This window comes from Drosophila eugracilis, unplaced genomic scaffold (genome assembly GCF_018153835.1).
Source record: "Drosophila eugracilis isolate 14026-0451.02 unplaced genomic scaffold, ASM1815383v1 contig_90, whole genome shotgun sequence".
In the NCBI taxonomy this organism is placed as follows: domain Eukaryota; kingdom Metazoa; phylum Arthropoda; class Insecta; order Diptera; family Drosophilidae; genus Drosophila; species Drosophila eugracilis.
The window spans coordinates 4,957,046-4,978,083 of record NW_024573812.1 but is presented as its reverse complement, the minus strand read 5'-3'; the positions used below and the strand labels follow the sequence as shown (position 1 = coordinate 4,978,083).

At 42.6% G+C, this 21,038-nt stretch overlaps 2 protein-coding genes across 2 annotated transcripts; both read right to left on the bottom strand.

Moving 5' to 3' along the window:
• Window positions 1-15,436: 15,436 nt before the first annotated feature.
• Window positions 15,437-19,020, bottom strand: LOC108113205 (extracellular serine/threonine protein kinase four-jointed). The gene has a single exon (XM_017223738.2). The coding sequence runs from the start codon at window positions 17,651-17,653 to the stop codon at window positions 15,872-15,874; it is 1,782 nt and encodes a 593-aa protein (XP_017079227.1). The 5' UTR covers window positions 17,654-19,020; the 3' UTR covers window positions 15,437-15,871.
• Window positions 19,021-19,292: 272 nt separating this feature from the next.
• Window positions 19,293-20,336, bottom strand: LOC108112443. The gene is made up of 3 exons (XM_017222289.2): window positions 20,265-20,336; window positions 19,863-20,174; window positions 19,293-19,805 (listed from the first exon to the last, which is right to left on the bottom strand). The coding sequence occupies exons 1-3, from the start codon at window positions 20,334-20,336 to the stop codon at window positions 19,620-19,622; spliced, it is 570 nt and encodes a 189-aa protein (XP_017077778.2). The 3' UTR covers window positions 19,293-19,619.
• Between the last annotated feature and the right edge of the window lie 702 nt (window positions 20,337-21,038).

Sequence of the window (21,038 nt, the reverse complement as noted above, 5' to 3'; positions counted from 1 at the left end):
CTACAAAATTTTCATAAAAAGTAAATTCAAATCCATTACAAAAAGAATAATACTGGAAAATTATTAAAAGAGATTTAATACTGTTTCCTAACTAGTCTGATTTTCTCACTTACCTTACCTTTTTACAGGGTATCTACCTAACCTACCCAAATATTTGCATATCCTAACTTAACCATAACTATTTCTTTGAGCATGAAGAACGAGCTGAGACTTACACGTGATTCTCGACGTGATGGACTGGAACTTGGCGGAGGCTCAAAACTCGAACTGCCGTTCTCAGGCGGTTGTGCGTGGGCGTGTCTGTGGAAGGGCGTTGGAAAGGGGGCGGACCAAAGAGGGGGCAGAGGGCAGCATCCACTTATACGTCTGGCAAAATATTGGCTTAACCTAATTTGTGTGGCGCGGCATTGACGTTTTTGTGTTGGCCACTAATCACCAGGTGCCCAAAGTTACGGCCAATGGAGGTGAGGAAAAGTGGAAGGGGGTCTGTTCTTTGCTTTTTTCTGAGTGAATGGGTGAGTTAGCTGGAAAATGCAATAAAATCGCACCGAGAGAACCGGGCCCTGTCAAACAGCTGTCGGCGATATCTTTGGAGCAGAGGAGCAGTAGCGCCTCTCCTCTTGCAACGCCAGTTTCTTCTCAACCATTTTCCATTTTCCAAAGTTTCCCAAGCCCCCCTCCCTTTTTCCACTGCACACACACCGACACAGCTTGCAGCGTTTGGCTTATCTAATCTTCTGACGTTTTCGGTTTAATTTGGCCAGCCGCCGCCCCAAGGCGTTTTGGAATTGCAACTAAGTCAAGGCCTTTTGGCCAAATTTTCATGCGTAGTTAGCTGGTTGAGGGGAGGTGGAGAGGCGGGCAGGGAAACTTCAACCGAAATGACAGGTTAACCCACTTTCCCAGCACACGCATGCGCAAAAGCCAAAGCAATGGTAAAGAAAAAGAAAAATAAAAATAAAAGAAAAACTATGCCAAAATATTTCACATTGCCCGCGTCTGTCTAGCCAGCGATTTTCCCTCTTTATTTTCGTAATTTCCATGGTAATGAATACTCACATGGCCGGCGACCCACTTGGCCGGCCAGGGAAACTGTCAGCGCCTGGGGGACAGACTCTCAATGAGCAATGGCAGCCCAAATGAAGGCACTGACTGTCTGCACTCGAAGCCATCAATAAACGGGATTGCCATCTATTCCTGAAAAGAGAGTTGGCCAGAAAGAATCGATAAAAAAGGATCTGGATGTAGATACTGAGACATTTCCAGCTTTTGAGGTCGGAATTGGTATGGAAATAGGAACTATGAAAACTCAAATGAAAGTAGAAAACTATTAAAAATAGCTAAAAGAAAAACAAAAAAGAAAACGAAATAACCTTTCGAATTTGCTGCTCTACTCCCTCCGGTTGTAGTGTCAGATAACGGAAAGCATCAACTAACTAACCATTGCAAGTTGCAAATAGGAGACGACTCGTCTTTGGGGGAGTTAACCACATAACAATAAAGGCTTAAACAATTATTTTCAATTGCCAAGTTCATTTCACTCAGCAAACGTCTGTTTTTGAGGTGGGCAGGAAACAGCAATACGAAAATGATTATAATTAAGTTTCGGTTTATGGTTGATTTTAATGGGAAATTGAATGCAAAAGATTTATAACTACAAATTTTGACAAGAGTCCATATGCGTTGTTAATAGTTTGTGTTGAATTTTTCATTTGCATTTACATTTTCCAATTAAATGATTTTGTTATGTTGTTAAGACAGTAAAACTCCTGCAGAATCCTAGCTTAGACTTTACTTACCCATAAAATACACTACCATCTAGATCAAACTAGATACTATTTAAACTTAAACTACCTTTTGATAAATGATATTGCTATAAGCCTCGAACAGGTTGCGGATTGCAGCAGCCACTTTCCCGCTGCAGTGTTGATTGATTGCCGCGAAAAAGCCAACCCAACCCCCCTCTCCAAAAAAAAAACGGCCAAAAACTCAAAAATCAAATGCAAATCTGTGGACTGTTACGTATCTTGTTGCCGGCGCTTAACAGCTTTTCGCTTTTGGTGGCTATGCAATTGGTTTTGGCCACCGCTACGCAGTCTCAATTCGGAGTAACAAATTGCTTGGTAAATGTTTGCCTAGTCAAAGCATTTTCGAGGCAATTGAAAGGCCGGGATGGATGCTTGTCTACGTACGACTATATAGATGGATGGAGCTGTTGTCCTCGACGTTGAGCGATTCCCACAGAAGCAGGTACAGCGATGACAAGCCAAGTAGTCGAGAGCTTTGTGCTCAAGGGAATGTCAAATAGCAATCACAAGAAACGAAATTTTGTGTGATTTTGCTCTAGATTTTTGCGGAACTCTCAGAGAGTGCACTCAAAAATGCACATAAATAAATCAATGCCATAATCGAAACCATAAAGAGTCATAAAAAAAAACAGCTAAAAAGCAAACACAAATCGAAAAACGAAAACAAAAATCAATTACAGAAAATGTCGCAAATGGCGAACAGAGGAAAAGCGAGCGAAAAATGTTTATTGCCTTGGCGCTGGAATTTTCAAATCGAAATCTTTTTGCAGTACGAGCGTTTTGTTGGTAACCTGTCAGTGTGGTCAACTATCAACTATCAACCGGAGCAGCAGCAGCAGTGTATGGGCAAAATGCGGCATTTGAGGTAGCCGAAGCTTTCATTGTCAATATGAAGTGAAGTCAGGCAGCAGGCAGCAGGCGGCAGGCGACTTGGACCTAGTTCGAACTCCAACTTCTACTCAAAACTCAAAACTCGACGACTGCACGCAGTGTGGTCGGGGCAGCTAACAAATGTTGTTAACAATTTCATGCTGGCAACAGCAACGACAACTACAACGACAACAACAACAACTCGAACAACTGTCAATGTGCATGAAATAGAAACATTGGCAAGCTGCGAGCCCTGGCACAGTCCAAATCTACAGCCTCAGCCGCAATCCAATGCAGCTGCGTCAGTGAGGAAATGCACAAAAGGCCGAGACAGACAAGCTGGCCCAGACACACTGACAGTCAGTCCGGATCGTTTCGAACTGGGCCTGGGACTTACACTAAGAAAAATATTAGAAAAATTCAAGAAGATGTTTCTAAAAATATGCAGGAAAACATATTTTCTAGAAATATTTTTAAAATCACATTTACCTTCATTTTTAGATTATTTTTAAGGCTTTTCTATAATTTTCTTTCAGTGTAACACTGGGCCTGGTTCTCCGCTTGTCTCCCCAAATGCAATTGAAAAATTGTGAGTTGTACAATAAATTCCTTCTGTGTGGGATTGCGAAACATTTGAGCTTGATTGAATTATGAAGTGCGTAAGCCCGTACGCGGGCAACAAGGTAAACGGGGGGGAAGTCCTCTAGTACCCAGCATCGGAGATCTGTCACAGTGACACACAGACAGAGCCGAACAAAAGACCGGAGTGAGTCACTTGAGTGGCTTGTGGATTGCGGCTAGAGGGGATCGGACTCCTTTTTGCATATGCAAATCATGCTGCTGAGGACATGCATTACGCATTTGTTAACAATCGCAACGGCAATTGCCGTCTGTGTCTGGGCGAAACTCATAATTCCAGCTTAGATCATAGTTCTGCAGCCTGCAAAAGGGGAGAATGGAAAAGCCGGCACTCAGAGAAAAGTTGGAAAATGAAAAATAGTCTTTAAGTATCAGCAAGCGTTATACTGATTGTAAGCACAAACGCAGTATTTTTCTACTGGAATGTCAAAAAATGTTCAAAATATAGAAATATCTCGTTGAACTCGTAATTAAAATTCTTTTCGACTGGTACTCACACCTCAAAATGTAATTTTTGGTAATTTTTTTGCAAAAAATGATGATGTAACCCCTTATGATAAATTCAAAATTTCTTAAATCAGCCTGCCAAGGTCAGAAATCGTAAGTTCGGGTCGTTAGCTGCACAAAACAGTCATTATCTTGGTTGAATGTCTTATTTTGACTATTTTATGGGCTATAAACCTAGAAAAAATATTGCAAATGTTATTTTAAAATCTTTATTTCCATTTATTACCAAAGAAATCAATATTTTACCCATAACATTGTCAAAAATGGTCGGAATATGGAATGTCATATCTCGATGAGTTTGTAATTAAATTTCCAACATAACTGTGCTCTCACCTTTAAATGTACATTTTTGGTCATTTTTGGCAAAAACTAATTTTTGGCTAAACCTTATAAAAAATGCAAAAATTAGCCAAAAATTAAAATTTTGCAAATCAGTCTGACAAGATCAGAAATCATAAGTTCGGGTTGTTAGCTGCACAAAACAGTCATTCTTTTAGTTGTATGTCTTATTTTGACCACCTTATGAACAAAAACCTAGAAAAATATTCCCCAATATATTAGGTTGTCAAAAAAGTCTTGCGGTATTTTCGCTAGTTGGCGCTGAAAGCGCGTAATTCTTATTTTATTCGTCGCATCAGGTCATGCTATACCTTTTTGGAAAGCTCATTTAACGCGCTAACACGCGTTTGATTGATTGTCTTTTCTTTTAAGTCGTTCGTGAGTTATAGCGTTGCAATCATGGAGTAATTATTATTATTATCATTAATCGCTATCCCGATTTTTAGCACAAAGAACTCAGTATTTTGACCAATACATTGCCTAAAAATGGTCAAAATATAAAATGCAACATCTCATTGAAATCGGTTTTAAATTTCTCATATAACTGTATTCACACTTTAAAATATGCATTTTTAGCCATTTTTGCAAAAATTGATGACGTAACTTACCATCATAAATGCGAAAATCATTACCATGATTTCCGCCCAAGAAGTCCGAATTTTGCTCAATTCAAAACCAAAAACGTTCGGAACGTGGAATGTCATATTCCGTTGAGTTTGTAATTAAATTTCTAATAAAACTGTATTAACACCTCAAAATGTAATTTTTGGTAATTTTTAGCAAAAATGATGATGTAACCACTTATCGAAAATGCTTAATTTGGTTTCACTATATTTTCCACCCAGACCAAAAGTATTTTTCTTCTAACTTAGTCAATAATGGCCCAAATCTGAAATGTAATACCTCGTTCAGCTTGTTTTCTAATTCCTATTTCATCTGCATTCACAGTTTAAAATGTCAAATTTTTTTTTTTATAAATTTTGATGATTGTTATTGAAAATGCAAAATTTGGTCAAAATATTGATCTTCCGATATCAGTCGTACAAGGACACAAATAGTAAGTATGGGTCGCTAGCTGCACAAAACAGTTGTTAGTTTATGTCTTGTTTTGACCAAATTATGGACAAAAACTTACACAAAACACTCTAAATATTGGTCACTAATGGCCATGATAATTTTTAGCCCAAAAAACTTAGTATTTGGACCAAAAAATTGTCAAAAAATGGTCAAAATATAGAATGTTATGTGAAAGTTCACAAAATAAAAAAATGATTTTCTAAAATCAGTCGGAAAATCACACGTTGTTAGTTTGGTAATATTTCGCCAAAAAAAATGATAAATTCTTATCAAAAAAAAAGTATTTTGGCAACAAATTAAAGTTCCTAAATCAGAACTTACATAACAACAAAGAGTCAAGACCCATAACTGTTGTCACTTTAAAGTCATTTGGCCCCCATGAAGTGCTTGCCCTGGAAAAACCTTAGACCTCAATGCGACACAGTCAAATAAGTTATGCCACAGAGACCCGTGATTGGGTGTTAATGGAGGGAAATCTGTGATTGGTGCCTCTGGGGGATTGGGATTGAGATTGGGGTTGGAGTTGGTGCCTGGGTTGGGGATCGGGATCCCATTCGCATTCGCAGTTTCACCTTCGCTCAATTACGGCGACCGGCTGACTGGCTGCCACAAATGTCAACCGCTGCGGGGAAGCTTTCTTTGGCTGCCACCGTCCTAAAAAGTCTTAAAAAAAACTCACAGAAAAAAAGGCAAAAGAAAAAAGCCTGGAAAGGCTTACAACTCCATCGATCGAGTGGTTTCCCCATTACCATTTCGGTGAGCCAAATCGAATATTTGCAATCTCCGACTGCGTGGGCTGTGCAGAAAGAAAAGGCAGTCGCAGTCGCAGTTGCAGTTGCATTTTGCAGCAGCTGGGATCAGTTGGATGTGTATGATAAATCTGTGTGCCATGCATTATATTTCATTGCTTAATAAGCCAAGCAATCTTGGTAGATCCCCTCACCTTCCCCTCCCACACATTGATCCCCCCCCCCACATAAGCGGTGGCAACTGGTTTGGTCGACGGGTCAAATATTTATATATATTGTATCTTTCCTTTTTATTTTTCCAACTTTTGTTTTCCTTCGACTGGCAACTCGTGACTTTTCATATTTATGGGGACAGCAACAAGTTTTTTCGTTGCCTTCGCTTTCGGCCAAAGAGAAAAGAGATGCCAAATTATATTTATATTTAATTTAATTGATCATTAAGCTTAAGGCCAGAGTTGGCCTTTGCTAAATTGTAATTAATTTCATCTTCAAAATATGCAAATACCCCAACCCAAGATTAGATCTTACTTGTTTCTAAATGCGGGATCATCATTCGGCTAATATATTTCAGTTTTGGGTTAATCACAGAGATGCAGAGATACGCGCTCGTATCTGAGAAATATATATAAGAGAATATATATATACATTCATTCCATCGACCTGTGCACGTCGCAAATATTGTTAATCGAACACCCAACAAGCCGATCGGCTACTGCGTTTACACGCGCTGCCATTTGGGGGCAAATGGCTGGGAGAAGGGGCGGCGGCTACTGATGGCGGGGGCAGGGGCTGGTGTCGGTGTCGGGGGCATGTTCACGCAAGTAAGACAAGACGACGTGACCATAAGAACCACGAACACCAGCACAGCGCATATCTTTCAAGCTCAAACTCGAATCCCGAACTCTGGTCCAAACTGAAGCTCAAAGTTTGGCTGAGAGTTGGCCAAGCTAAATAGTTGGCCAATTTGAAGTACTCTTGCTGGGTTTTGGGGTGTTTCGGCTATAGGGTGGGGAAATTCTAAACATCTAAAAAAATATGTCCCTAAGGAGGAAGATTCTCAGATTTTCTAAGAACAAAAAAGTGTTAAGAAAAACTGATGGTAGGGTATTTCCATATTCGTAGTAACTCTACCTCCTATTCTATGCTTTTTTTTCGCCAACTCTCTGTAATCAAACACCGAGCAGCGAGTACAGAGCGCTACTGTTTTTGGCTAGGCGATGGCTGTTGGTACTGCATGTTGCTGCCGCCTGTTGCCGTTGTGCAGTTGCAAGTGGCCGGGGCGGGCGTGTGTGCTTGATGCCTTGGCACGCCCCATAGTTGCTTATAGTTGCTCAGGCAGGTGGGTGGGCCCAGAGAAGAATGGCGGGGGCTGTGCGTTAATTATAAACGCATTAGGCCCGGCAAGGAATTAGAATTAGAATTAGCTTATCGGCCTCCGCTCACACCTTGGGCTAATGCTGGCCCTCTTCTGAGACAAAATGCTAACAAGGCGAAGGGAAAATAAATAAATAAATATCGTAAATAAAACGAATCGTTATCTGGTCAGAGACTGACGCCTTAGCCGGGCTAAGAAAACAGAGAGGAGAGTAGGGAGAGTAGAGGCTGGGGACCAGGAGACCTGCAATTAATCACAGCCAAACCAAATGATCCCCCAGACTGATTTACATAATCTTATGAGCAAACAAACAAAGATGAGGGTTGGGAGAGGAAGGGGCCAGAGTGGAGTGGGAAGAAACTGGGGCATTTCGAAGAGAGATTTCACTGGGCAAGATTAGCCGTGGCCAGTGCCCTGCCCCCTGACCCATAAACTACTCCTTTTGGAAAACCAATGAACCGAATGCGAGAGAGACCCAAAGTCAAGTGCTAGAAAGGAGATGATCAACTGTCGTTAAAAGATTTATTACACTTCGGCATTCCTGCCATGTCTTTCGTGCATGTCTTACAGGCTTTCTGGCTGTCAGGCTTTCTGTCTTTCTGGCTTTCTGGTCTGGCCTATAAAAATCGGCAACAAAAACAGCTTGAACTTTCGACACCTTTCCGGGGCTGTGAAGAAATGTGAGCTTTGTGTGTGTTCTGAATTGGTTTTGCCTTTATTTATTTCCACTCGATTTTAATTGCCAGCCACGAACCTGCTGAACTTTCGAGCAAAGTGTTGGGTTACCAATATTAACGGCTTTCGAGCCGGCCCAAATGCATTGGCCACAGCCCGTGGTTGTAATGAAGTAATTAAGTCTAGAACATTTCCACTCCGCCAATCAGATGGGACAGGCAAGATGGCCAAAAGTTTGGCACATTATTAGCCTACTTTATAGGCCACCCTTTCGCTGGCCAAAATAGACCAATCAGAGGGGACGATATCCGAGATGAAGTGGCGCCCTCCCTTCGGCTCATGAATAACGCTTTAATTGAGTTACCAATCTGGTCAAACATTTGGACCCGGCGGTCCCGGTAATTTGACAGCTCAGTGATATTAACGCGATTTGACAGCGACAATGATGTGTGCTGTGTGCTGTGTGTGTGTGTGTGCCTGTGTGTGCTCGAATCAAACAAGACAAATAAACCGACGATCTGCGCTCTGCCTTTTGTCAACCATCCATCAAAAAAAGAGGCAGCAAAAAGCAAAAACCACTGAAAACCAAAAAATAAGAGAAAAACTGAGAGAGGGAGAGGAGCAGCAGAACCAAAGGGGGCATCATCCATGTATTGTCAATGAAACTGGTTTTGTGTTAACATCATTCCGTCACTCAAGCCGCGTTTTGGTCCACTCTGGGCCAAATACGCACTGGCTGGCTGTTTGGCAGACGACGGCATCGGCATCGGCATCGGCATCGGCGGTAAACGCACCGCAGCGATGCGCTTCGAAGATAATAACCAATATGCAACAGCAACAACCACACGACGGCAACACCAACAACCTGTGTAACGACCACGCCAACACCAAACACCGAACAAATGCACTGAAAGAAAAGTTGGTTAGTGGTCAGTCAAAATGATATTGGGATTTGTGTTAGAAACTTAAGGAAGAACCATCTATCCCTCATCTATCCTGCATAATCTTTAATATATCTTTAAGAGTTATCTCCTATATCCTATCATAATTTCTCTCAGTGGACAACCAAATCCAAGACAAACAGGCTCAGGCACAAACAGACACAAAAAGATATGTGGCGAGGGAATGCAACAAACGAGTGAAAACTAATGGAAAATAATGGAAAAATATATTTACAATAGGCAGAGCCCAAAGAACCGCTAAGGAGAACTCGAAGAAAGAGGAAAATCTTATAAAGATTTGAGTGACAGTAAAATGAAATGACAAAAGAGAGGGGGGGAGGGAGAGGAGGTTTTCCAGTGACAAACATTAGAAAGCTAATGAAAGTTAACCACAGATACAAAATAACAAAGAAATATCCAGACAAAGAGAGATATTTATATAGCCAGATCTACAGATACCCACCCGATGGTGAGTTTGTATCTTTCAGATACTTGGAGTATCTACCAGAATGGTTTGTTATTATTACTAGAGATTCGGAAAATCTAAGCGATGTGATAAATCGATTGGGGCACCGATTTGAAGGTTACTCTCAGCCACTTTGCATGCGATATTTGCATTTGCATTTGTTGCGCGACTCAATTAGAATATAGAATATATATGTAGATATAGTGGGGTAAGGGGGTAACGGGAGAGGGGCAGTGGGTCGGGGGCACTGACTGCACACAGCGTTCGCCCACGCGAATCTTGCAGCCATGCGAAACTGGAACTGCAACTGCAACTGCAGCTCGGAATCGTCGGCCAAACGGCGCCAGCAACACAGATGTGTCTGTGTGAGAAAATCCGAGCTAAAAACAGAATAGTTCAGATATATTATGGTCAGACAGTGAAAACCCCTAAGAGGGGAAGGTATTAAGCCTTGAGTTGTTACAGAAAATTAAAGGAAACTCCATTTGATATTTTGCAAAGTAGTTTAACTTTTTTTCTTTAAATAACTAATTCCAGGCAGTCACTTTAGTTTTTATTAACCAACTTAAGTACCTGGCCATAAAATTATATGATTTTTATTAGCCAATAGGCAAATGTAATTGCATAATTAAAATTAGTTTAATTATCTAAAAAAAAAAGGAAAAACACTAAAAAACTTGAGTATTTAAAAGGTCGTTAACGAAAGATTAAGCTGGTCTTTAGGTGTAATTAATTCAATAATTGTCATTCAATGGCCAGCCCTCACTGTACCTGCTGTGTGAATTATTTTAGAGGCCCAGCGACATGCAATAAAGACGTTTAAGTGAACATTAAAGCCAACATCGTCCATTGGCCAATGCAATTACCAAGCTTTTGTCGCCGCCACCAGTCGTCGGAGTCTCGAAAATGTTAGAGGGGGAGGGTAGGTAATTACCCCGCAGAATGTATCTATATATCTTTGGCTGAAAATCTATCATAAACAATCTATATATTTTCATTATGCAGATCGGGGCGATGGAAAATGCTTGTAGTTCTGAAGGTCAGCCAGTCCGGCACAGTCAATTACATGGATTGGGGTGCGACCCAAACAGCTAATTAAACAGATCCATGATCGCTGATTGTAATTGAAAGAGCAATAGAAACGGTTCAAAAATAGGAACAGAAATGACGGGGGGTCTTAAAAGAGCTCACTTCTGCGATTGACTTGGAAGTTTGGAGTCTGAAGAACCCGCGGGAACGGGAAATTACAACATCTACCCCGCCGCTCTCTTTCATAGATTTACTAAACATGGGTTGCATCTATTCCTGGTTTGAGCTTTATGGACCTGGCCACGCCTCTGCTCCGTCATATGCATTTGCACAGATTACTAATCGACTCTTTGTCTTCATTTGATGGCTTCGGGTTTTAATTATTCGAGAAATGGTTTTCCAAAAACAGACCAGGCCGCGCCAGATGAGATGAGAGCCCGCATATCTTAAACGTTCCAACGTTCCGTTGTCTGTTGGTGATGGTGTCTCGAGCCCATTTTCAGGTGTCTGTTAATTTGTTTCTCCTGCCCCATACCCCTGCATTCTCAGATCACCGCCCGTTGGGACTGCCTTAAACTCGTCTCTCCGTCCGTAGTTGACCCTCTTCGTCTTTGTTTAACAACAAATGCTTGACTTGGGCCAAGGTGTTAAAGCTTGTCTCCGCTCTGCGCGTTTTGAGTTTCCATTTGATTTTTGTATATTTTTTCCCCCCTTTTTTTTGGGTTTCGAGAACCGCTTTCCTTCTTAGACTAGTTCAGCTTGTAGGCTTTATAATTTATGATATTCGAATGGTTTCTATGAAACTCAGAGATTGCCTTAGATTTGGGGCCAGGCATGTCGGATTCGGTTAGATGGGCAATGGAATTAGCTCGGAGGAGGGTCGACTGGATGGGTTGCATGCATTTATAATTCAATCACGAGCAATTAACTAGGAAAATGCAGAGAAAATGCACGCATAGCCAGGCGAAGAACAAAAGACTTAGGCAACAAACTTGAAATTTCATTACTTTGCATAAACTCTCCTACTCCTCATCTTCAGCCTGCTCCTCCTCTCTTTGTCTCTCTTTCTTGTGCGTTTTTGACAAATTTGTTTGAAAATTTCCAAATTGAAAAGATTCATTCATCAGCGGGCAGCTCGCATCATCATCATCAAGGTAGGCAGGCAGGCAGGCAGGCTGGATGGCTGGCTGGCTGGCTGGCAGAAGCTGGGCTCAGGCTAAGTTTAATGGATTCCAAACAGCCCCCCTGTCTGCCTTGCCTGTTTTGGTTTTGGGTTTTTCGGTGTATACACCTCTGCTGGGATGAAGCTCAAAGGTCCCATGTGCGATCTGACCCATTGTCGTTATAAATTAGCGCAATCAATCAACTCACTTCACCTGATTCGACTGAGAAGCCGAGAAGCGAGAGAGCACACACAGCTCTAAGCACAACAACAAAAAGATTCCAGATTCCAGACTACAGATTTCTGGCTTTTCTTATTTTGAGTTTTTCAGATTTCAGACAAAACCAAAAAAAAACAGGTTACCGGAGATGCAGATAGATAGGGCCAGCAGCAAGCAGGCAGAGGGGCCAATGTGCCATGTCAGATAGATCAGAACAAACCCAGACAAATTTCGGCACTTCGTCAATGTCAAAACGACGGAATCGTTGACCAGTTTTGTTAAATTAATCAGCGAAATCGTTTAATGGTCACAAATAAAAAACTATCCCCTGACTAAAATCAAAAGTTAAATATTTTAGTGGGAAAATGTCCACTCGGCGGGCCTTATCGGAGACTTAGTTTTGAGACTCTCTCGTTTGCCTATCAGAAAGTATCAGAGACTATCGACCTTTCATCTCTTTCTTCTAACCGATTGCTAGCAATGTTAACAAGAGGAGACGACTCCCAAGAAAAGGCAGTTAAGCATCGCTGCCCCAGCCCCTGGATGTTTTTCAGGTGTAAAATGAAAGAAGGTTTTTCTTCATCATCAGATCCCAAAAGTGCCGACCATAAATTTTCAGCTAGATGCCTCTTGTTTTTCCATATAATTTTCCCCCATGCCCCCAAGGGTTGCACTTAACCGAGATGAAAAGCGATTCGACTCAGAACTCTCCCTTTCTTTTATATAGTATAGAAGGCCTGCTGGCCCATTGTCAGGATTATGATATGATATGATTCAGTTCGATTCGATTTGCCGGCTCAATGCTTTCTTTTTACGAGTGGGAAATGTTTTATTTTGATGTTGTTGCTTGCAGCAAGGTGTTGCAGCTCAACGGCAGAATGTCTCTCATTATGCTTGCCACAAAGGAGTTGACTGTTGTTCAGTTACTGCTGTTCCTATATATATATATATATATATTGATAGTTTATGTATATATATCTATATGTCTGACGTAGCTGCAGGTGCGGAAGCAATTTGTTTAGAATTTTCGCTGTAAACGCACCAGCAACTGCTACAAGTTGCTGAGAGGCACTGCGGACATTAAATAAAAGCGAAAAGAGTAAACACACACACACAGAGCACGAGAAAATATTGCATGCAACAACGTGCCGCATCTCTGTCCTCATATACCATACTGTAGTATACTACTACACCATATAGTATCGTGGAGTACCTTGCTGGCCAGCGCTTGTGAGCATACAAATATGCAAATTATTTTGCACACAGCCGACCACGCCAACAACCAACAACCAACAGCAACGGCAAGAAGGAACTGGCAGATTTGTTTGCCCTGCCAGGCAGTCAAGAACAAAAAGTGAGGCAACGACTTGATCGCCGGGCAACTAGCCAGGATGTATTGGCCAGGTCCGAGAGAGTCCAACATACATACGTGTCTGAAATATATGGGCCTGAACTTGAAATTTTTATAGTCGGAAATTAGTTGGAAGGAGTGAGTGTACAAGCAGTTTCAGGATATCTAATATGCTAATCATTTTTATGCCCCACAAACACTGTGATTTCTGTGATTTACCAAGGGAAAGTACAGGCATTTCTTGCAGCCTTTAAAAAAGGCCAACTAGCTATTAATTTTATTACTAACTTTTATTTCTGATTGTACTAAAAGTGTTTGCTAAGTTTCTTAAGTATTAACTGAGTGATTTATTCTGTGATTTAATGTTGGCAGTCATGGTAGGTAATAGATAATGGAACTTCATTTTGATTTATGTGGAAAGAGAAGGTTTGGAATTTACAACTTTGGAAATCAAAGTGTTATCACTCCCTTCTTCCAATCGCTAATATAATATTCAGTTTACCAAACCTAATCTTAACTTCTTAGATCCACCCATGAACACAATTAACTTTTAGGATCTCCCAGCCTAAGATACCGATGAATAAAGCTCATTCTTTTCGATAGACAACCTGGCTAGATCATATTTAAGTGCTCGTATAAGTTATATATCGATCAGATCGTTGGATTCTATAAAGAAATTCCAACTTTTCTGTCACGCCGTCGACGAGAGGCAATTAGTAGAGTGGAGGATTAGCATTAGTGGCATTACGTTTTATGGCGCCCTCGGGCGTTTTATGATTTGGTCGTAAAACATTTTGGTTTCATTCGCCAGTATTAATAAGTTCATAAAAACCTGGCCCGTGGATGTTGGCACATTTGTTCAGCATTTGCAGTTTTTTTTTTTTTTTGCTTTTTCCTTTTTTAAGCCATAAACCGTGTAAACTGTAAAATGTAAACAAAGACTCGGTTGGTGGGCGCACAGATCTCAGTAAGATGGTGCGTTGTCTCAGGTTGCTCTAGCTGGGCTCCCACCTTCCTCCAACCATCTCAATTATATTGTTTTATTATGGTTTCATTCCGTATAGAAAAAGAGATGCCAAGTTACCCTGCTGCCCCTTCCAAGTCACTGCAACTTCTTACTACATTGTACAGAACGAAGACGAAGTTGAGGCTGAAAAAATAAAATAAAAACCAAACCGAAAAGGTAAGACGATATTCGAAAATGAGTTCTGTGGCCAGAGTGGGCTCTGGTGGAGAGAAGTGGAGAACGTGTTAAAGTCACAAGTTCCCTAACACGTCTTTAGGTTATTTGATATATTTATTAAACTAGCCGAACGCTGCGCTCTTTCACTCTGCTGGAGTGAAGATACTTTATCTGCGGCGTCCGAAACGGGTTATCAAAATATCTGTGCTCAGCTGAAGCGTGAGTTGATTAACTCTCGGCTGAGCCACATTTTTTGGTAGTTAGCACACGAGGATAACTATCCACCAAAGTGGCCAAAGTCATAGTCATAGCCATGGCCATGACCAGGTCCAACTCCTCGTTGGTGAAGCTCCACTTGGTTCATTTCATTTTTATTTACGTGAACTACTCTGGTGTCCAATAAAATATACGCAGCGAAATCAGATGCAAAACGTGCGACAGGGAGGCAAGAGAGATTCTCAGCATCTTGTCGCTGAGACACGCGGACGCACTTAATGAGCAGCGATCTTAAATCTTAAAGTCAGACAGGGAAGGCGGTGGGGATGGACAGAGGGATCGATGGAGACGTTGTATCCACAAGAGCGTGCAACTCAGGCATACACTACCAATGCATGTGTGTGTGTGTGTGTGGAAAGTATCTGGAACTGGCTCTGGCGGGGCTTCATCTTTCTGCACTCGACTCGAGAATCTGAAGATTGGGAGAACCAAGAGCTGCCAACTCTGTGGCAGAGAGAAAGAGGCAGCTCTCAAATGCTTATGAAGATATTATGAAAAGCAGACCCCCAACTCCATGGCTGTAGAAGTGTATGTGTGTGGAAGTGGAGCCTGCATTATGTGGCAAGTTCCATCTCCCATCTACCATCTTCCATCTCACCTGCAAAAAAAGATCAATGACAATTTATTGTCATGACTATGTAAGTTCTCACAGGCGCAGGCGTGCTCAGATAGCCAGATACTCGTGTATCTGCATCTGCATCTGGATCTCAGCATCTGCATCTGTTGGATGCTTTTCCATATTTCAAAGTGACATTCGACTTGGGGCATATCTTTCGGTATATTTGTTGTTTATTGGTTGTAAACGTAAAATGAAATCTACTTAGTCTGGTTCCTTAGACAAATATCACACAGATTGTTAACGCTAGCTAAGCTTAGTTTTATACAAGATACATTTACGGATATAGGTAAGCTTAATACTCATGGATAGAGTCTGGCATTTACAAGTTAGGTATGTTTCGTGGATCACCCTTTAATACTCGGATCTCCTTGGGGATCAGTGGCATAGGTCGATCGTTCATCTTCTCAAAGTTGGTTACAGATTTTTTCTAAGACTCCCGCCCCCTGATTGAAAGTTCTTCTTAGCCACTGATCCCTTGACTACTGCTACTATCCTGATCCAGATGAAGATGCACCCACTGCTGCTCCGGTATTTACAGCTTATCAGTCGAGAGTTGCAGGTGTAGGTGGGAAACGGCTGGCTTCATTAGCTTCCCTGGCACTTTTGCACCTGACCCAGCACCCGGTCAATGCGCTCCACTAGAATCTTGACGGACTTATCCGGCAGCGAAGGTAGAACATCTCGTACTCCCGCACTGGTTGTTCGCTCGAAGAGGTCACGCAGTCGGCGTCCCGCTCCCGCTGCTCGAAGACGACGCAGTGCCTCAATAGTGGGTCGCCGGAAGACGCAGAGGTTGTCCAGCAAGAGACTATGATATGCCTCGTACTTCTTAAGCAGCCGGTAGCCGTGCAGCAGGCCGCTCTCGTTGTCCAGGAAGACGAGCAGCTGCGAGGCGGACTGGCGGGCCAGATTGTGGGCCGGCGCGGCCATGATGTCGGCGTTCCATTGGAAGTTGTACAGGTTATTAACCACGCGATCGAGGTTCGCGATCAGGTAATCGAAGACGATTAAATCGGACCATTGTGCCAATTCAATTAGTCGCTGCACCAGCGCTCCGTTGGCCGTTTCTGTTCCTGTTCCTGTCTCCTCAATCGCGTTTGATTGATGAGCGGAGCCGGGCGAACTGGCAGCCCCCAACCGCTTGAGTAATCCCTGTGTCTGCTGTGCTTGCTGCGCCTGCCTTTCGGGTTGCATGTGCCGCGTCAGATTCCAGACATCGTGCTTGTTGAGGTGCCGCTCCAGCGGCTGGAAGGGTTGCGGTATCCCAGCTGGCTCCAGATCGGACAGCCAACGGGTTAGCACCACCGGTCGGCGCTCCTTCCACTGGGCCTGCGTGATGTCGCCCAGGGCAGCGGACCAATTGGGCGTACTGGTGTCCACCACAGTGGCGGCACTCGGAGCCAAATTGCTTATGTTCAACAGTTGGCCCAGATAGTAGCTAAAGATCTCGCCCTGAATTTGATCCGTGTTCTGGCGGTAGCGGGCACAGGCTCGCGTTCCATCAGCAAAGACCACCAAGCGGTTCTGCATCCTTCCGCATCCTTGCTCCAGTCGAACTACTCGTCCCTGCTCGCCCACGAAGCGTTCCCAGGAGAGTTGATCCTCCGAAGCGAATCCCTTGGGCAGAGCCTGCTCTACAGTGGGTCCCCAGAAGACATCATCCTCGATGACACCCGCTTTCTCGCTAGTTGGACTTGAAGGCGAGGTGGTCGGAGAATGTAGGGCTTCCTGTGCTGGAATCCTTTCCGGCACCTTCTTGGACAGCCTCCGCTCCGGACCCTTGCGATATCGCCCGCTGGCCGTGCGCTGAACGTGGAACTCCTTGATGCTGCCATCGTTGGTGTCCAGTTTCTTCACCACCATCGAGTCCGGGGCATTCTTGTCCTGCTCCAGGTGAAAAGCATTGCGGAACACCTGTTCGGCACTTAGTTCGGCGTCCGCCGTCTCCTTTATGAACTCCACGCGGTAACTGCTTAGTGGCTCCACGGCGACCATGTCTAACTCCTCCGTTAGATTTGGCGGGGAATCCAAGTGGCGGGGCAGGCCGAACATGGGCACAACCACGCCCAGTGCCATACCAAAGACGAAGGCGGCCAGGATGCTCAGAAGGCAGGCTCGTCGCTGCAGCGAACGGCGCCGGCGCAGCGTTAGCAAAGTCATGTGGGTGGCCTCGCTGGGATTGGAATTGGGATTGGGATTAGCCCGGTTCTCGGGCGCTGTGATCACGCTGCAGGTGAGTTGTTGTTGATGTTGCTGTTGTTGTTGTTGCTGTTGCTGTTGCTGCTGGACGCTTAGGTCAAGGCCCAAGATTTGCTGTGCTTGGTGTAGTTTCTGTTGTCCCGCTTCCAGGCGCTTGATGTCGTACATTTTGCCGGCGAGCCGAAGATCCCGATCCCTAGTTCCCTGTTGAAGACCAGACCTCAGGCTCAAAGTTCAAGCCGCTCATGGACGGGGCGGGTGGGGTGTGGTGCAGCAGTGCAGCGGTGCAGCAGCCTCACAAAAATCGTGAAATTAATTTCTGTCTTTGTTTAATAAATATCGGTGGTTCGGATTCTCCTGGGTTTGCTCGGCTTCCTTCGTCCTCCGCTCCTCGTTGGCAACTTGGCTCCGGAGACCGGTTCGAATTTTTCCTCTACGATTTCCACAATTGAAATTGAAACAAAAACCCAGAAACGTGCTCCTCCTGCTTTAGCTCCTTGATCGCTCGCTGATCGTCGCTCGTTTATTTATTTTTATACTTTCCGCTGGACCGCGTCGCTCTTATATAAATTCTTTTTTTACTTTTTTTTTTTGGGGTTTGAGTTCGGGGTTTGGGGTTTGGGGTTTATCGATCTATTTTCTGCACGATCACTTGCTGTAATTTTTTATTATACATTTTTGCTGGCCGTTTGTTTGTTTGTTTGCTGGCGTTGTAAGCCCGGCGGGTTAATATTTTGTGGAATGGCTAGCTAGCTGGCTGGTTGGTTGGTTGGTTGGTTGGTTGGGTGACTTGGATGGCTGGCTGGCTGGCCGGCTTGCCCTTCAGCTTAACAGTTTCTCTCTTTTTGTTTTTAATTTCTGGATTTGTGCAGTTTGGCGATTTCGGTTCGCCGATAAAACCAATTTCGTGGCTCTGAGCTATTTGCCACACCACCAATATATATAAATATATATATATATATATATAATATATATATGATATACACACACTTTAGCACTCTCGAATTCCCAGATTCCCGCGATTCGTCCCGATAATTGCCCGCGAAGAGCTAACAACAACGCGACAAGTTCGTGTGTTGGTTCTGGCCAAGGGTAAAAGACAAAGTCCTAGGCATCCGCTTTTTAGGCTTTATTTTATCAATTTAATTTCTTGTCTCGCACCTTTGGTCACTCCACCGCGCCGGGCACCTTGGACTTGCTTTTGTTTTTTTTTTCTTTTCCTTTACTTTTATTTTATATATTTTTTTAGGTTTTTGTTCGCATTCGATCGTCGTTGCTGCGCACCGAACGATGTGAGGAATTTTTATGCCTCCGCTTTATTTATTTCGCTGTCCATATGATGTTCACACTCCTTGCCCCGTGCTTCGGTGTCTCTCTTTCGCGATCTTAAAGTTCGAACGCGTGTTTAGATTGTCGCACTGTATCTGTATCGGAAAACTTGAGGTTTTGTATCTTGTATTTGACGGATATGCGAACTGCGCGCATGCGTACCGCTCGCTTCGAGTTTCGCTGACAGACTGACGTACGAGCTGCTCTCGCCGGGCTTAGTTAAAGTCATGCCAATGAGGCGCTCTCTCGGATCCTGGGCTTCTTCTTGCCGGTTTCGAGTTGAGTGAAATAGCGGTTTGCTCTCTTTGAATTCCAACTGCGCGCTCTCTCTCTCTGCCTCTCTCTCTATCTACATCAGCTCTCTCGGGTAAAATAAGAAAAATTAAACAAAACTTAAAAGAAGAAAAATCATTTTTAATAAGGCTTTTAATTAGTGTGTCCGCCCTTGGGTGTTTCTAGGAAAAGTGTTAATTAGTTTGATTACAGAGAATCTGGAAAATGGTTCAATGATGTTGGTACTCAACATGAATTAAAATTGTTATGGGTTTATTTAGTATTTGCTGTAAAGAATCATTTTTGGAGGCTCAAGAAAAAGGAGTTTTAGGAAAATTCATTCTCATTTTCCAAGAATCTCTTATCTTTTTGATTAGTAAATAAAAAATTTCGAAATTAATCTCAAAGACGTAATAAAACACACTTTTTGTAACCCAGAAATTGTTATCATATTTTCAAGTTCGATATTGGAGAACTTTAGTTACATTTTCCTTTAGCAATTAATTAAGCAATTATTAAATGTTATTAAAATTTAAATTAAGGGCTTTGTGTAGATTGAATAATTGCTTATATCATAATAGCCACCAGTAAGCTTGAGCTCCATTCCCAGCTCTTTATTAGCATAAATCTTTCCCACGAAAGAGTAGTTAGAGTCGGGCAGGTATTGCGGTATTTCTTGCCAGCCAAAATGTAATCGATTTACTATCAATGTGGTGTTCTAGAAGATGGTAAAGTTATATATTTATGAAAGATATTATTTCAAGTTAAAACTTACTTTTTCGAAGGGACACTTCTTCGGGAAATTAACAGCTGACCTGCGAAGTGCGTTGTAGTACATTCCCAGCACAGAGCGTCTTTCGGTGACCTTCCTCATTTGACATACCTCCAAATTGAGATTCCTTATTCGTGTTATCTTCTGCCGATCCTTGTAAGTAAACTTTACATCGCAAACTACCACCATTTTATCAGCTTTCTGTTCCCCAATGGTCACAGCGAGGTTCATGGCCAGCCGCGAGTACAGCTGACAGTCGACCTTTGAGAAAACCTTTCCCTTGATAGAACATTCTATGGTGTTGTAGACTATTTGCTGGGAAAGATAAAAAATTTAACAATATCAAAAACTATATAATAAAAGATATAACTTTAACTATAAGTATCTTTATTCCAATATACAAACCCTTTTCGATTCGCCGCCGGTGATTGAAAACCAAACGAAAATTGCCCAAAAGATATAGCAGCTTCGATACATTTTGTCAACTAAAGTCTAGACTGGCTGTAAAATTCCATAAAGTATATATAATAGAAAACTTAAATGGAGTGTTTAAATGCCAAATCAGATAGTGGCTCAAATTATTTAAGCCCATTCAGGTGAATCGATGATTTATCAATTGAAATACACGTGCTCGCTTTTTGACATGGCCATGTAGATACTCATGTAGATTTGGTAGACTCAAAAAGAGCGGCCTGGATTTTCACTCAACTTAACTGAGTGAGAGTAAAACTATCTATCTCTCTCAGAGAGAGCCATAGCTCTGGGAGAGAGGCATAGCTGGAGAGAGCAATCACATTCTGTGGGAGGCTTTTAATACCGCTGGTGGTTGTTGTTGTTGTTGCCTCTGTTGATTTTTATGCTCAACGCGGCACATTTGCTGCGCCACATTAAGAAACTAGAATTCGCCTTGAAAAGAGCGGTGCGAGGAGCAAGGAAAGGGTTACGATTACGATTACGTAGTGGGGAAGCCGCTTACGGGGCTTTCAAGGGAGTTCCTCGAGGAAAAGATAGATCCTTAAAACGAAAAGAAAACTAAACTTAAAAGTGACTCTAGGTGTTAGTATATTTATGTAGATCAGCACGTTAAAGATAACTGTATATGGTTGTGGTTAGTGTCAAATATTATGTTCCAGAAATTCCTAATGGCTTTCCTTAAAATATTCCAAAACTTGAAAGTTA

Excerpts from the sequence above, each read along its gene's own strand:
- LOC108113205 (XM_017223738.2), bottom strand. The coding sequence starts at position 17,653 with ATGTACGACATCAAGCGCCTGGAAGCGGGACAACAGAAACTACACCAA.
- LOC108112443 (XM_017222289.2), bottom strand. The coding sequence starts at position 20,336 with ATGTATCGAAGCTGCTATATCTTTTGGGCAATTTTCGTTTGGTTTTCA. Across the intron at positions 20,175-20,264 it reads CCGGCGGCGAATCGAAAAGG|CAAATAGTCTACAACACCAT; the intron begins GTTTGTATATTG and ends TATCTTTCCCAG. Across the intron at positions 19,806-19,862 it reads AGAAGTGTCCCTTCGAAAAA|AACACCACATTGATAGTAAA; the intron begins GTAAGTTTTAAC and ends ACCATCTTCTAG.